This window comes from Pleurodeles waltl, chromosome 6 (genome assembly GCF_031143425.1).
Source record: "Pleurodeles waltl isolate 20211129_DDA chromosome 6, aPleWal1.hap1.20221129, whole genome shotgun sequence".
Taxonomy (NCBI): domain Eukaryota; kingdom Metazoa; phylum Chordata; class Amphibia; order Caudata; family Salamandridae; genus Pleurodeles; species Pleurodeles waltl.
In genome coordinates this window covers 1171215367-1171232993 of record NC_090445.1, presented here as the reverse complement: position 1 = coordinate 1171232993, position 17627 = coordinate 1171215367, and the positions used below count along the sequence as shown (strand labels likewise).

General features: G+C 44.2%; 1 protein-coding gene across 1 annotated transcript in view; it reads left to right on the top strand.

Annotated features, from left to right (window-relative positions):
* The first annotated feature begins 462 nt into the window (after positions 1–462).
* Positions 463–17627, top strand: part of DNAJB12 (DnaJ heat shock protein family (Hsp40) member B12) — a 295716-nt gene continuing 278551 nt past the window's right edge. The window contains exon 1 of the mRNA XM_069240389.1: positions 463–685. Within this exon, the coding sequence (XP_069096490.1) occupies positions 538–685 (148 nt within the window). The 5' untranslated portion in view covers positions 463–537. The remainder of the gene's footprint in view (positions 686–17627) is intronic.

Below are 17627 nucleotides of genomic sequence, written 5' to 3'. Positions count from 1 at the left end.
TGCCTGTTCTTGAAAGCTTGGAAGATGGTGATTTTAGCACTACAACCCCTTTATTGATGCCATTTTCAGTGGAAAAAATAAGCCTTCTTCTGCAGCCCTTTTTTCTCATTTTTTTTTAAAAAAAACTAAATTTTCGATATATTTTGGCTAATTTCTTGGTCTCCTTCAGAGGAACCCACAATGTCTGGGTACCTCTAGAATCCCTAGGATGTCGGAAAAACAGGATGCAAATTTGGCATGAGTAGCTTATGTGGACAAAAAGTTATGAGTGCCTAAGCGCGAACTGCCCCAAACAGCCCCCCCCAAAAAAAGGCTTTGGCACCTGAGGGGGGGGGGAAGGCCTGGCAGCGAAGGGGTTAACGCGTGCTATCCTGAAGCTGCATTCTCAAAGAGAGACGTAAAGTCCTTCCTTCGTTTCCATGGTCAAAAGAACAGCACCAGTCAGCACTGAAAGTGGTGACGCCTTTCTACTGCATCGCTGTCTTGCAATCGGTCTACGTCATCAGCAGGCGGCGTCGGCCGGAGCCCGGACTCCCGATGACTGTTTCCGCAATGGAATCGAACAGGGACGAAGCAGAGCGTTGTATCGCCATAGCGTTAACTGCCATACAAAACGCACACCAAGACAAGGCGCTGCGTTTTCTGGAGAAGGCTGAGCGGTTATTTCCCACCAAGAAAGCTCGCGGTGAGTGAGACCAGGGATACAGAGGGGGAGGGTGCAGCCCGGCTTGTCGAAGAGGCGGTCATGGAGGAGGGAGCTCTTGTCAAGTGACCAGCCTATAATTCCGCTAGGCGCATGCGCCATACCGCCGGTCGTGACGGGAGATGAAGTCTTCCGTCTTTCCTCTCTTTTCAGTCGTGCCATTTGAAGTTGCTTATTTTGTACGCGCATGTTATGTGATGGCAACGATAGAGATTTCTTTTCTGTTGCTCTCATTACAGAATCTGTACAGTTTCCTAAATACTCCTTTTAGTCACCTCAGGATAATCAGTGGAACTACAACCATCGTTTCCGGTCACTCGCCGGGTTGGTTTGTCGAATCATGGGATTTGTAGTTCACGTCAAAGCTTTTATTACGGTTACTTACAACAGTTTGCGTATAAACCTTGTGCTTATATCAGATTGTAGCCTGAGAGTACGAATATGTTTTCTGCTCACTTCGGCATAACCTCTGAAGTGCTTAGTACCAACTAGGACATGCCGTGTCGAGCACCTAATCAGGACTACAGCTCAAATAGAGCCCATGGGTTCATTAGCCTCAGTGGGACAGGCCATAGAAAGAACAGCTAGAGATTGAGAGGCTTTTCTCCCACCCCAGAAGCTGAAACTCGGGATAGTGATTGTTGGGAAATCGTCATTGGACACGAGTGATCTCCCATCTCTAATGAATGCTCATATTACTTTTGTTGTAAACAAATATGTCGGTTTTAGGGATATTTGATCCCAGTTAGTTGGATTTGGTGTAATTATACAATTTCTTGTCTGTCCAGCGAGACAGTCTAACGTGCTCCACACGACTTGGGTCAGTTGAAAGTGGCAAACCTACCGTGTATTTGTTTCGTTGTATACGGTAATGTTTAGTGAAACATCGTGTCATCGTTCTTCCCATATACGCACGTAGGCATCCTGGCCAGGCTCCTAACAGCTGACCTCCAGAGATGTTGAGGCAGTGGTTTCTTTGTTTCCCCGCCCCTAGAAAGTTTAAGATTATTGTTCTAAGAAAAATGAAGTGTCTCATATCGGGTTGTTGAAGTGTGGGGCCAGATAGACCACACAGTGTGTTCGTTGGAATTGCGAGGTGGGAGCAGCCTAATGGATTTGAATGGCTTGGTGAAGAGGTGTCTCTTAAGTAGTCTGCTGAACGGCAAGAACGCGTCTATGGCTCGAGAGATATGTATTAGGGGTTCCCTGAGCCGCAAGTGCTCTGGGTGATCATCCCTTTAATATTCACGTGTTTAAGGTGGGGATGGTCAGAAAAGCTTCAGTAGTTGATGTGTTGTGGTTTTCGATGTAGCACCCTGCTGCGCAAAGCCTCTAGTAAAAGGCTTATCCGTTGATTTGGGTCCGCTATTTCATGGTGAGATTGTATGGCTACCTGGGTTTGCACGATGATGAAAACCTGTCCAAACGTTAGGGACACGTTAGATGGGAAGTTCCTTTCTGCGTGTTGTACTGTAGGTACCCCCCTGCTGCCACTTAAAATTTGCAATGGAGCCATCAGATATTTTGAACCTAACAGTCCAAATGTTTTGTGAGCCATGCAGCATTCTGAACATTTTTTTTTTATTGCAGCAAAAACTGCTGTAGTTGCACAGTTTGGGTGACCGCTTTTTATTACTTGCACCTTGTTGGCATACACATTTGCAGCCTACACACGTCTCGTATGTTAATCCATAAGCAATGTTGAATGAAGAAAGTAATCTAGAAGGTAACTGCAAATTACTTACAGGGAATTCCTTCTTGGCTGAGATTGGTGGTCATTGCAATTTTTTCAGAATGTCCGTATAGCTCTCGCTTCAGTGCCTATTGATTAGAGTGCCGTATGTAATTGCTGTAAATAAGCTGGAGTGTCTCAAGGAGGCAATTGGTCTTCAGCTACTTCTAGATCCAAGCTTAAGTGAGGGTTGAATGGAGGACTGATACTGTGAGTCAAGATGTGAGGATCATGCTGCCACGCTCTCATACCGTGGAACAAATACATTTCAAATCTGAGACTAGTTCTCTCCCTCAAGCAATTAAGGATTTTTTTTTAAATATATTTTTATTGTTCTTTTGTCTACATAATCAAATGTACAATTTATCTTGACCTTACTACATGTACCATATGGTATATACATTGTTACAACCTAAACAAATCATAATGGTTACCCATGGAAGCTTTAACTGTGCCAATTGTTCCTCAGGGGTGTCAATTCTTATATAGTCTCAGTACCAAGACAGTAATGCGAAGGTGGTGCCATCAAGTAGTATCACTCTAATTCTTTAGACTAGCCCCTATTCACTCTGGGTTGTTTCTATTTCCATCTCTATTTGGCACATGTAGTTTCAATATGGCTGGTTTTTTGGTCCCCATTGGTATATATTGAGTATGGGGGGGATGCTGAGAATCGTGTGTTATTAACAACTATCTCTTTAATAATGCTTAAATATAAACTGTGAAACAAACTTGGTCATCTCTGGGTCAATCCTACTTTCTTGGTTATTGTGATTAGTAAGGAAGACGTTTAACGTTTGTGTTTATGCGTCTGGAAATGGTAGGATCAGGGGGTTGTTTGGATTTATTGTGTGTGTGTGTTACTCATTTGAAGAGAGGTAGCTAGTGCATGTGTTTATTTTTATTTTTTGGGGGGGAATTTCCATGGACACTCCATTCAGGGTGTTAAGGGTGTGTGACTCAAGCATCTATCAGGTACCGTTACTCAACCCTAATCCCTTTGGCATGCAATATCTGGTTCATCTTCTGATTCCAATTCTGGAGGGGCATCCCAATTCTCCAAAACCTTCAGCCAGTGGTTGTCTTCCTATGCTTCATGCGTCTTCCCAACGTAATTAAACAGTATATACTTTAACCTAGTATTGCGGGATATTGTCTGAGGGTACGCAAGTATCTTGTCCCAGTCCTTGTCTGGTATTGGATGGTCTAACATCGTCTCCCACCGGATCTTGAGCGTGTCCAAGGGCAAGTGCACCATGTCACAGTGCTTTGTATAAATTTGTAACTTGTTGTTTAACAGACCCCAACATAAGCAAAGCGCTCAATACTGGGTGTTGCAGGCGTTCTTCCCTCCCTGTTCCCCATAAGTCTCTAAATGTTCGCTTTAGTGCCTCATATATCACAAATTGGCCCATTGGTAGGTGAAATTGTTCAGTTAGGTCTGCCATTGGGACTAAAGTTCCCATTTCAAAACAATTGCCTGTCGTCTTCACTCCAGCCGCAGACCAAGTTCGTAATGGAGCTTCAGTAAAGCAGCTAGTTGGTGTCCCATGTGGCGAACCCACCAAGGGCATCTGCTGTGGATGTAGTGGAGCCTTACAGGACCTTCTCACGCCCCTGTGCCACCCATACAATGCCACCTGTAATAGTACCCCTTGTCGACTTATCAGTATCATAGGGCACACTAGTTTGGTTAGGACAGCGTCACGGTACGGCATCACCCCTATACCATCGAAAACTCGGTCACTGGAATCATCTAGCCACTTTGCCACCCATTGTAGTTGGGCCGCCAAATAATATAACTCGAAGTCTGGCACCTCAGACCTCCCTGTGTCATTATTCTATGTAGTATGTGAAGTGCGACTCTATGCCTATCCCCGTTCCAAATGAGCTCTCTAAGGAACATGCCATGTTGTTTGAACCATGACCTTGGTAGTTGCACTGATGTGTTAGTAAAATAATAAAGCAACCTGGGCAACATCACCATCTTGGAGAGTGCTACCCCGGCCATAAGCAGCAGGCACAGCGTTCTACAGAAGGTTACACTTGTGCGCACGGAGCGCAGTGCCCTGTCTAGGTCCCCTTCCTTGATGTCTGCCAGTTGGTGATAAATTTGTATTCCTAAATATTTGATGGTCATGGGTGCCCAATAGATCCCCTTGGGTAAATCCTGTGGTAAAGGGGCAGCCTGTCAACACAGGTACAGATAAGTCTTGGATTTGTTGACTCTGAGGCATGATAGTCTGCCGAATTCATGGAGGCGTTGGAGTGTTCCAACGCTCCTGTCGTAGCCTTGGATAAATATAGTAAAATGTCATTGGCATAGAGGGAGATGATGTGTTCTAAACCCTCTATCATAATACCCTCACCTCACTAGTGTTGATGGAAAAACACCGCCAGGTGTTCTGTGGCCAGAGCGAATAAGCTATTCCCCTCCGGCTTTGCCAGTCCGCAAAGCTGGCAGCCAGTTTATAAGCTGGGGTGCCAGGAAGAGGTGGAGTGGAGCGATCCAGTGTTATGTCCGTCATACAATTGTAATCTCCCAGCACGAAGGCAGTGCTCGTTAACTGCCCCAAAGGTGTGGACAAGGACTGGAAGAAGGAAAGATGGTATTGATTAGGGCGTATGTACTGCCTAGTGTTATTTCCCTGCCCATAAGTCTTCCAATCACCAGGACATATCGGCCTTCTGTGTCAATCAGAGAGCGTAATGGTTCAAACAGGGTACCTGCCCTTATCCACACTAGTGTCCCCCAGGTATAGGACGAATAGGAGGTTGCGAATAGGTGACCTCGCCATCTGTGGCGCAAACCTTCAATCTCCTTGCCTACAAAGTGCGTTTCCTGTATCATGGCTATCCTGCACCCCTCTATGCTTCAAGTAGCAATGAATAGCATAGCGTTTATATGCAGAACCCATTCCCCGTACATTCCAGGATATAAATTTCAATACATTGCCTGTATCTGCCATATGAGAACCGTGTATTCTTTAGTCCCCACCTGCCTCAAGTACTGTAGCCTGTGTTTAGTCAACCCAAGAGAAAATAACTTTTCCCAGAGATAACAAAACTGCACCAACCCCAGCTCAAAACTCCCCACCCTCCGAATCGCTCGGCAATGGCTGGCCATCCAAACTTACAAACATTAGGAACCAAACACATCTAGTCTGCTTCACAGACTCCTTCTGCAGGTTAAGGAAATAGAGGACTGAAAAAGGCTCTGTGTGCCGTTCGGCCCATTCCAGGGTTCATCCCAGAAGGGGGAGCCAATATTTGCTGAGTCCAAGCCTGCCAACGTCTGGTCTCAGTGTCCTACACCTTACTGACCTTGTGTAGTGTGTGTCCCTTGCCTGTGACTGCATCGCACAATACAGTCCCAGCAACATGTTTTGTATGCCCCTCTACCAAAGGGCGACTCCTACATATCTCAGGTCTCTGATGCTATGGGCCATGGTTTAAGTCAAAGTGTTATCCCAATCTTAAAAAAGGGCGACAGATCACTTCCCTGCAACTATAGACCAATTAGTCTAATTGACTGTGTGCAAAAAGTCTTCTGCCATTGCCTCTTGGGAAAGATCGAAGACTGGATGACCGAACATGATATCCTTAGTCCCCTCCAAGCTGGTTTCCGGAAGAAAATATCTACCACTGATCAAGCCCTCAGGTTCCTATTTCTATACTGGAAAACAGTGCTTATTGGCAAAGGGAGCCTTTATGTAGCTTTTGTGGATCTACAGGGGTGTGGAATTTATTAAAATATCTACTTGTCCAGGGGACAGGTTGCTTCTCAAATCTACTTGTCCTGTAAAAAGATCTACTTGTCCCTTTGGTGCCATGTAGTGTGGCGACAAATTATGGCAGCAATTAATAGCCTCTCTGATTATGCCAGGGCTACTACCATAGTAGGGCTTGAATACTTGGAGTTTCAATCCCTACTGTAGCAATTTCCTTATTTTGCCACCTTTCTGCAGATCTGCATACTGGGGCTGGAGGAAGCAGTAAGCAATAGTTCCAGGGCTGGAATGCCTTTGAGTCTGCAAACCTACTAACCTGCATGTTTTAAAGATTTTTACCAGCTTCTCTCTAATATTTTCCCATAATAAGAAAGGTTGGACATTTACTCCTGACAATGGCAGAATTAGAACTTCTTCCAGGGTTGGGAAGAAAGTGGCTGGAGGGAAAATGAACTTGCAAATGCTCAATAGATTTTCACATGAGCAAATCTACACATCGTATTTACCCACGCTAAAATACAGTTCACAAATATTTTATAGGGGTACGACATATACCATGGGTGCACTTTTGTGACTTTCTTTAAGAATTTGGGGCCACAAGTAGGTAGGTTCAGATTTGTGACCTGCAAATTGCGAGTCGCAAATCCGAATGTAGGATGGTGTCCTTGACACCATCTGTGATTCGCAAGGGCTTCGCAAATGCCCACATCATGAATAATCATGAGGTGGGTCGCAATTTGCGACCCCCTCACGAATGGTGGCCTGCTGGAGACAGCAGAGCACCATGTCTGTGACTGCTTTATTTTTTTGTAATGCAGCCCGTTTTCCTTAAAGGAAAACGAGATGCATAACAAAAACGAAAAATGAAACGTTTTCGTTTCATTTTTTCAGAGCAGGCAGTGGTCCACAGGACCACTGCTTGCTCTGAAAAAATGTTTACAGTGACATTCACAATGGGAAAGGGGTCCCATGGGGATCCCTTCCCTTTTGCGAAAGTGTTAGCACCCATTTGAAATGGGTGCAAACTGCGATTGGTTTGCGCCCGCGTTCGCGGTCACAAAACAATCCTACATTGCACTGCGAGTTGCAATTAGGAAGGGAACACCCCTTACTAATTGCGAGTCGCAAACCCGTTTTGTGATTCGGTAACCAGGTTACTGAATCGCAAAACTGGGTTTGTGCATCGCAATGTGCTTTTTGCACGTCGCAAACAGTGAAAGTCGCTATTTGCGACATGCAAAAAGCTACCTACATGTGGGTCTTGGTCCCTAATTAGGTCTGGTGTTAACAAAGACATTTTGTTTTTATTAAACTTCTATTTCTCTCTCTTTCGGCTGGCTTTACTGTGAGTGATCGCATTCTGCTCTTCCACAAGGAGCATATTGCCACACAAAGTAGTTTTGTTCAGTGTCAGGAACTACAGTGGCAATCAGTGACGTAACGAAACTGGAGGGTGCCCCTTTGAAAAGAACATGGAGGAGCCCCCTCTCCAGACTCACTCAGGGCAGGTGCTGTGCTGACGGGGCCCCCTGGAGGGCGGCTGCGGGGCCTTTGTTATGCCGCTGGTGGCAACGTGTGCTTTAAGAGTTCAAAAACTTTTTGGGGGGGTTTTGCCAATGTTTGTTACAATGTTGAGGGCCTGGTAGCTCCCACAACAATAAAGTGTTACAAAAGCCATGTCAAAACAAGACACGCATTGATGAAACTAAAAGACTTATAAAAATATGTCAGATCAGTTGGCTTTGTCAGTGTTTGTTTATTTTCATGCTTCCCATAATCGTGTTGAAAATGGTTACACTGATTTTCCATTAGAAATATTTTTGGGAAATACTAGCATGCATCAACACATTTTACTAAATGACACTTCATTTGCATATAATCAGAGAGCATTCAGGGAGCATTATACTTAGCCTCTTAGCCTAAACTTTTCAAACATGTGTGTACACGTTTTTTTTTTTTGTACTGGAACCAACGTCAGTAGTGAAGTGTGACCTTAAAACATTTATTTACAGCACGCACCCTAATAATGAAGGCTTTCAAATAATGAACCATAAATACAAGTTCGAACAGCATTATCTTTAGGAAACACATTACCTCAACTGCAGAGAGTTCAACTCTCTGTAAACAGGCAGCCAAAGGGTTTGTGCTGCAGGGGGTTGGGCCTACTTGTCCCAAGGACAAAGTAAACATAAAAACTTGTTGCCCTTGACCCCAAACAAGATGTCCCGGGCGTCGGGCAATAGGAATTCCACATCCCTGATCTAAGTCTGCTTTTGACCTTGTACCTCGCAACAAGCTATGGGACACTCTCTCCTGAATGGGAATCCCGGAGCATATCCTAGCAGCATTGATACGGCTCCACAAGGACAACTACGCACGAGTTAGGTGGGAGAACAAGGGTCAACTAACTGATAGAATCCATGTATCAAGGGGTGTGCGGCAAGGGTGTGTCCTCGCCCCGACCCTCTTCTCTCTGTAGATCAATGATATCGTCCCTTCCCTGCTTCGAGTGGAGGCTGACGCACTATCACTTGGCACACAAAAAATCCCTGTCTTGCTCTTTGCAGATGATACTCTCTTGATATCCAAGACCCCTAGTGGACTAAGGAAACTCCTAACGTGTTTTGAGAAATTCTGCTCAACACGGGGACTTGAAATCAATGCCTCTAAAACAAAACTAATGACCCTTAATCCCCATAGATCTTTTAGAGGGAAGTTTACACTAGAGGGCACCACACTTGAGAAGGTGGTCATTTTTAGCTACCTGGGTATAACATTGACTGACAACATGTCTTGGAAATCACACATAGGAAAGTAAGCATTAAAACTAAAGCAAACAACAGGGGTACTATCAAAAAACTTTCACCTCTCACACACAAAGCCAATTCGCCCAGCATTACAGATATACGAAGCCCAGGCTGTGACCTCAGCTCTTTATGGGTCCGAACCATGGGGTTATGCTAAAATCCAAGACATAACCATCGCAGAGAACAACTTCCTGAGAAACCTTGTGTCCCTTCCGCCAAGCACTCCACTGTTCCCCCTTTTTAAGGATCTTGGCATAAAACGCATCGGTCATAAAGCCCGCCTACGCCCTCTGCTGTACTGGCGGTGTCTCTGGACTACTCCAGAGCTTGAAATCTTTACTGAAGCCCTGCAGGTCATTTTAAAAGCTGATCATCTTCACAGAATCCCCTGGCTACGATACATCAAGGGGTCATTCTACTCACTCGGGCTCAGTGAACTCTGGAATTCACCAACCACCTCCGTCTTTCCCTCGAAAAGCGAATTAAAGAAACTATATTGGCAAATGGCAGATCACGAAGATATAGGGGCTGCACTTCACACTACATTATCCTGTGACTTTGTTAACTTAAAAGAGACATCCAAGTATGAGGCTTTTTGGGACATAATCACGGTCCCAAGGGTAAGGAAACTACTTTCAGCTCCGCATTGGAACATTACCATTAAGACTTTTCACCAGCCGCTGGTCACACAATGAATCAACCGCCTGTCCAGCCTGCAAAGCCCCCGTCGAGAATCTCCCTCACGTCCTTTTTGTCTGCCCCGCGTACACCGCCTCACGTAGGAAATGGCTGGCCCCGGCATGTAGACTGCTGGGCATCCGCAGCTCTGAAATAGCTCTGCGAATCCTCAGATCAGACACTAGGCCAACGCTAGTGATCGCCATTGCCAAGTTCCTCGGAGCTAGCTGGTTTGTCAGAGGGAAATTCTTATCTGTTTAATGATTCCAACTAGACTGTCCCATCACACTGTGTGAGTGTATTTTATCTTTATTCCATTTTTATCATTTTATGTATTGTTATATTTATTACCTTGTGTATTTATTTGTATTTATTGCTGCTATGCGCTTTTATGGCTCTTGTAGCCGAAATAAAGTTTCTTTGACTTGAAGTCAAAGTAGATCTTCTGTGTGTCATACCAGGCAGGACCTCTCGAGTCAGGGTGAAGTTCTCTGTCTCAGAGTCTGCTGTACGCTTATCCGACATACTGTCATGTTCTGAGCCCGTTTTGCACATCATGGTTGCTGCCACCTGAAGGGCTGCTGCTTTGTCCCTGTCTGCTTTTGTTTTGCTCAGTTTCCTTGGGATCCCCCTGCTGTGTGTTCTTCAGTGTCTCTTTCTCGGGCTCAAATGGTCACCATCCGATCGTGGTCTGTTTGCAGGAGGGGCTATTCACGCATTGCATGAATCGACCCATTCCCATGCTGCAGTTGGATCATCATAGAAATGGGTCTTGCCATCCATCATTATCTTCAGTCTAGCTGAGAAAATCGGGTAATATTTAATCTCTGGGTCTTAAAGTGCTTTCTTAACTGACAAAAATGAAGCTCATTTAGTTTGGACTGCAAGTGGATAATCTGGAAATAGCGTCACTTTTCCATTTCCTACGGTGTATGGTCCATCCTCTCTGGCTCTCTGCAACACAGAGTCCTGATCTCGAAAGTGTAAAAGTCTGGCAACGATCGGACATGGTGGTCTGCCCGGTGGCGTAGGCTTAGCAGGGACTCTTTGAGCCTGCTCAGTAGCAAAAAAGGATGTCAAGCGTTCTGGGGCTACTACTGTGAAGAACCATTTTTCAAGAATGCCACCATATCTTCCTGTTTTGAGCCTTTTGGAAGACTCGCCACCCGGACATTGTTCCTGCAGTAGCGTCCCTCATCATCCTCAGCCCTTCGCTCCAAAATTTGCACTCTGTCTGCCAGCTCACCCACCTGCTTCCTGAGGTTCAGGTGGGCCGGTTGTACCTCTCCGAGTCCTGTTTTCCCCCTTTGTCACTCTGTTTGACAATTTATGGTGTTTCGCTCTTAGTAGTCCGAGTCCTACAGACACCACCCGATGTCCTGCTGCAATGCCGCTTTGGTAGCCGCAATCGTCGCCAGTATTCTGTCAAACTGCGCTTGGAGAGTGAGGACCGCTTCTGTGTCTTTTTTTTCATCTCCTGTGGCGGGAGGTCCAAAATCTGTGTTCCCGCCTGGGGTGCCCCATGTTTGAATCTCTCTTTTCCCATGTGTGACGCAGGTCTTCAACTCCAACTTACACTTCGGGCGAACAGGCCCCTCCGCTCAGCCTGATAGGAGCGCCTATTCGACACCAGCAACACAGCAGTTGATGCTCAAGGCCTGATCTCCTCCATTGGCAAGTGGGGCATTAGTTTGGGTGTATTAAAGAGGTCACTTGGGGTTATGGTGCTGGGGTGGGAAGCCACCTGTGGTCAGTGTGAGTATTTTCGTTCCAAGTTACTATGTTAACGGGCATCAATTTGTACGTGGTCCCCTCGCCCGCAGGACAACAACAGTCTGTGTCCCAAGCAGGAAAGCAACCCAGTGCTGTACTCCCAGATCCTCCACCGGGCAGCACATGCACCCAGGGCAAGCCACAACACTGGAGCCCCACAGGCGGTACGTACTAAGAATGTTTTCTGGGTAAGAATTGGGCCACCCCGCTTGTTCCTCTTCTTACTACCCTGCAACCTGCACGATCTTCCGGTCACTCTGCCGCTTGCGTGGTGGCCCCAATTCAGGGACGCAGTGCCCTCCAACACCAGGGCGAGGTCTTGCATGGCCGGCTGCACCGACCCTGTGCACCGTCCGCCATTGCTCCGTGACCTGAAGTGGCCGGTCTTCCGCTCCCCACAGCGTGCGCCGTGCACGCGTGAGACACTTCCCCCGACAACCCGGGTTCACTGTATGGCGCTTGGAGTGGGGCCCTTCCGCTTCCACTGCGCGTCCTCTCTCAACTGCTCACCAATCTCAGGGCCCCAAGGTCTGCAGTTGTCCTTCCTGCTCTGTGCGTTCTCTCCAGTCAGGAGCGGGCCTCTCACAGGTCCCTGTTTACTCTCTCTTTGGGGAGTTACATCACGATCTGGCTCCTCATCCAGGCAGTGTGGCACCTGGGGAAGCGGAATCGGGCTGCAATATTTTTGTCTCCCCAAACCTGGGTGATTGATTTTCAGGAGTTTAGCAGGCTAGAACATAGCCCTGCGATTCTGCGTCTGCCATGTTTGGCAGCTAAGCTACACCCAAGCAATTAAGGATAAAGAATTTGTTTTCCAGCAACACAAGATAAGTCCTCATCAGTTCCTTCATTCCCATTCAGTTCCACCTACCTCTATGCTATGCATTTAAAATATTGCATGTATCACCCTCATTATATGTGCATCTGACTTTGTGTGTCTTCTGTAACCAGGTAGATCCACACTCCTAGAAACCCATACTTTGTAAAGTGATTCAATGCTCTCATGAGCTAATTAAGTGCTCCATGAAATTATTCCCAACATTGGTGGCTCTTATAAATATTTCTCTGACCAACCCGCATACAAAGATGCTACCTGAACATACTTTGTGCATGAAACTATTGTGGATACTCTGTTTTCTTCCAGAGATGGAAGGCTGGCATACTGTAGTCTTTTAATATAATTTTGAATTTGGCCCAAGAATAGGTTATAAACACCACCTCCAGAAGCTTTATCAACGTGTAGTATGCACTAATCTACCAAAGAAACGCCATTTTATTTATTGGTGGGTAAGCTGTGTATATTGCAAAGGCCTTGCCTGCTGTTAAGGAGATGAGGTGCATGCTTTTTTTTCATTGTAGGTGTATGTATGTCCCCCACTCCCCTTTGCTACACAGTAAAGAACATGTGTAATAATGCCTTTGTTTTACAGTTTGAAGCGTATTTTCAGCACAAAGAGAGCACAATACCCTTGTCTTTGCCTATATTTTGTAGAGATTGCGAAGCCTGTTCACTTTAACAATTTGTGATTCTACTCAGTGCTGTGGTGTGTTTGCTTTGAAGTCTAACATCTTTGTTTTACTGATACTGCCAGTGTAAAAGTCACATTTCTAAACTTTGGTTGCCTTGGTTGGTAGCGGAGTTGTACTCATTCAGAGGAAAGCTAGGATACAAAGTAGTAAGTCAAACCATGTGTGTGACCTGTTTCTTCTTTACAAGGACCAATATGAGAATAACCTACTGCGCATTAAAGGGTTTTCAAAACTTACAGTAAAATAAATCTAATTTCCGGATTGTCTGCCATCCGTAGATTTGCTACTCTCTTGTGTCTTTTTCTTTAAAAATTCTTGCAAGTAGGAGCCAGATGAATTAGAAACCATACTCTTTCCAAAATTGCATAACGTTACTCTGTGAAAGTGGAGGAATCACTCCTAGTTGCTTGATTATCATCATTGAGGGGTTAGATGATTGAAGTTGTGTGTTTTCCTTCCCATATCTCAAACGACTAGGAAGTTCTTAGTGAAGATTCCCAGTTAACGCTAGGAAACCGAAAAATGCTAATCAACAGTCTCCGTTCTGTATTCAGGTCTTGCAGCAGATCATGCCTTGATTAAATTTAGATTTTTCAGATTAAATAGGATTACAACTTTGGGTCGTTGTATTTTGGGTGTAGTGGACACCCCAACACGCTTATGTTCCTGCCTGGGCTCCTACCTGACTCACTACAGCCCCTTTTGTTTAAAACATAGGTGTTTAGATTGATGAAGACATCTATTTTATCTCAATAGTGAAGGCTTTTTCTAAATCTTGTTTATTGCATCATCATTGCCCTTAGAAAATCCTACTGTTCTTGAAACTAATAAAAACCTTGTTGCTGTACATGTGCATCCTAAGAGCGTTTTGTGAATAAAATCTAAGTATCTTGTATGACCTAATCACCTCTACTGTCTCTGGAATGCAGCTGATCACAGGTTGTGTTGTAAGAAGCTACATATTATCCCTGTACTGGTTTTGTGTCACTTGATGACTTTTTAATAGGCAGATTCAGTTGATCTCACACTCTGTTGTACATAGAACTATGTGGGGATTGGTTCAGTTGGTATGGCAACGTCCCTTTGTTCCACAGGTTCCCTCATTTTTAGGCTACCAGCTGCTCAATATCCACAAGTTTCCGTACACCGAATATTGGTCTTTATAAAACAAATAATTGAGGCATGCAGAACTTTCTTTTTCACTGATAACTCATTGTTTCATATTTGCACTGGAAAAAATATATGAATATATTCCTTATTGTGACAAATTATACTGTTATTTAACAGTCCTATTGCAGCTACTTCATACTTATTGTTCCTTCTTTTTAGAGTTCAAAGTGTAGGAATCCTGGTGCGAAACAGGAGACAGCTTTTGAAATGGTACATATGTGATTACGAAAAGGTTTTGGAAAGGAGCTGGGCACCTGGCAACTTACGTGGAGAAGAAATAGGTGGTTGGCTAGCTACCTGACTGAAAAATAGCAGTTTATAGATAAACAGTGATGTCTGTTCTTTTATTTACATTTTGAATTTTGTCTTTGCACTGTGAACAAGAAAATGCTGGTATTTAGGATCTTGTTTGCAAGGCTGATTTATTTAGTTGAGATTGAGAAAATTAAACTCTAATAATTCTTTGTTGCATTATATGGCAGGATTTGTAATTATTTGCACTGATACCCCAGTATTGTTCCCTCTTACTGACATATTATATTCCAGGGCAGTCCTACATTGATTGAATGATCCTGTGGTGAGGCTGAGGATTCTCCCTGCTCGCTCACTGTCACAGAGAGGTTAAATCCTGTCCTGTATTGTGTGGAGAGTTAAGGTGATCCATGGAAGGCTGCATCCATGACATTTTGGGAGAACCAACTTAGTGAGGAAGACTTCTTGAGCACTCAAAACTGTTAAGAAGTTTGGTTTTTAACACTCACCTGAGGCCTAATGCCCTGCGCACCATGGTGAACCTTTTTACACTTCTCTTATTGTTTTCATGAAATAAAGCAGTCGGTGGTTGGGGGTGGGCTATGCAGCCTCCGATTGCACGCTGATCACTTATCATATCACCAGTCTGGCAGGGAACAGCATTCTAAACATTCAGAACATCCAAAAAAAAAAAAGAAGAGAAGTGTTGGCAAGCAGACTCAAACATTAGATTCTGTATGGTCACACACCTTTTTTTATTCACTTCTCTCCAGGTGTCCAAGTTCTCTGATAGCTTAGTGCAGGGGTCTCCAACCGGGGTCTTGTGTGCCTATGAATGGGATCGATGTGTATGGGTGAAAGAGAGCCTATGTCATATGTATTTTTGGTGCAGGGCGTACCTTTGCAATAATGTGGAAATGTTACTTGTATCCCACAAATATACACCATTTTCTTTTTTAAATGAGAGAAATTTAACGTGCATAATAATGTTCTACAAACATATTTTTAATATAGAACATTTTTCAGCACTTTAAATTCCTCCGACGTAAAAAGAAAAGGCTGTATTTTTCAGTTATAAATATGACACTGTCTATCAAGGGTGCCAAGTGCCTGCTATGTGTAAATGCGTCACTTTGAAATGGGAGGAATTTAAACTAAATAGTTAACTTTGTTTTTATGGATTCCATAAAACTCATCATTTACATTTTCTCCCATTTCAAAGTGTCTCATTTATGAACAGCATCCATCTTGCACCCAGAGGCATGTAGACACAGTGCCATATTTATAACAGAAAAATACAGTCATTTATTTAAGTGGGAGGAATTTAAGGTGAAGAAACATGCTTCACAAAATATTAAGAAATAATTGACTCCGTGTTTCAGATAAATATTTTTCTTCACTTAAAATGTCTTCCATTTAAAAAATGACTGTATTTTCAGCTACGAATATGCACAGTGTCTACTGGCCACTGAGAGCAAGAGGTCTGCTGGTTGTAAATGTGACACTTTGAAATGGGAGAAAATTCTAATGAAGAGTTAACTTAATCTTTAACTTAATTCATTATAATTTTCTTCCATTTAAAAACATTCAGAAATATTTTGTTCTCACACTAGTAGAGAAGGACTTTTAGTTAAGATTTAAGTACCTCAGTGCTTCAGTTCTTCATCTCTGTGCCTTCTGTCATAAATCTGACTCCAGCACTGCTCATTATCAGGCCCGATATCTGTAGCCCGAAGATATTAACATTCATTAAAATTAACACAGCCTTCCCTTAACTTTACAAGGGAAACTTGATTGTGTGTTTATTTGAAAACAAACTCAAGGGTGTGAGCTACTCTGAAGGTGATTTTGAGCTACACACCTGTCTTAGAGCTTGTTCACACTGTGGCCATGCACATATCTTCCTCCAACAGCTATTTGCTCACTTTTCTGTTTTTTACAGAGGTGTAGCAGTGATTCCCTATCAAGTTTCAAGTATATGACTGTAGGCCTGTTTGCCAATATTAAAATCCCTACAACCAAATGGTATTGCATGCATCTCTTTTTCGGACTGTGATGGATACCCAGCACTCCTTCTTTGATCTGGTGCTCTACCATGTTGCTGACAGTCTCTCAGGATCTCCACTACAATGCTTTGCAAACTCCTTCATCACTACACATGACCACAACTTGTGCAACATATCCACATTTTCCGAATGGCATCTGAGTTTGCCGAGATACACATGCAAATATTTTCCATACAACCCTTGGTGTTTAACATGTCATGTGCAGGAATTTAAGGTAAGTGAGTATCTAGAATTACTCAACATTGCTTTGTGTCTAGAGCTCTAGTCCATTCACTGTGAGCTGTACAGTGCAGCCTCTCTCTCACTAAAGTTGAGCTTGTAGTTCTTTCAGAAAATTACTTACTACAGCCTTTTAGAGTGTGGGCAGTGGCCAGCTACCTTGTGTCAGTGCCAGGAGAGCGAGCTACGAGTTGGACTCGGGCGCTTCCAACTATCTCTTCGGACTTTTGAGAGTCTAGCATAGAGTTGGAAATGGGTTGCAGTAATCCCGTTCCATCTTCTTGCAGTCTCAAAGCGTGCACATCTTTTCATCCTCATACAGATCACCCATTGTCTCATTCTCCTGTCGGCCATTTTGTCACCTGGGCTTCCCCGCAGAGCTCATGGAAATCCTGCAGGCTCCTTACGGGGTGCATCATCAGTGAATTATGTTATTTTGCTAATTCCTCTGGTTGACCTTGTGTTGGCATTTTAGGAGGTAGAGGTATGGAATGAAAGTTTAAGAACCGACCTCCAGTGACAGCCTCCAACAATTCTTATTCATTCCAGGAGCCTCACATAGCCATTCTGGTTAGGTCTTTAGTTGTGAAGGCAAGTAATAGTCCCACACCTGGCACTCCTAAGCCGGCAGACATGTAAAACACTTCAGAAAATCTAGTTTGGCTCTCGGCCAGGCCTCTGTGCAGACAAATGCGTACACTATCGAATTCTTGAGATAGTTCTAGGAGTAAGGAAAATAGTGTTTAGAACATATCAAACACCTAGGGAAAATTACTGTTTTAATAATCACGACTCAGCCCACCATGGCACCCTAGTGAACTTTGCAAACAGTCAATCCTAAGTGAGGCAAGAACCTGCTATACCTTTCTTTTGCAGGCGAGGTCACTGATTTCTGTTCCCACAGTGCTTCTGGAAAATGGCACACATGTTTAACTGCCCCTTCTGAATAGGAGAACGGAGTTGATG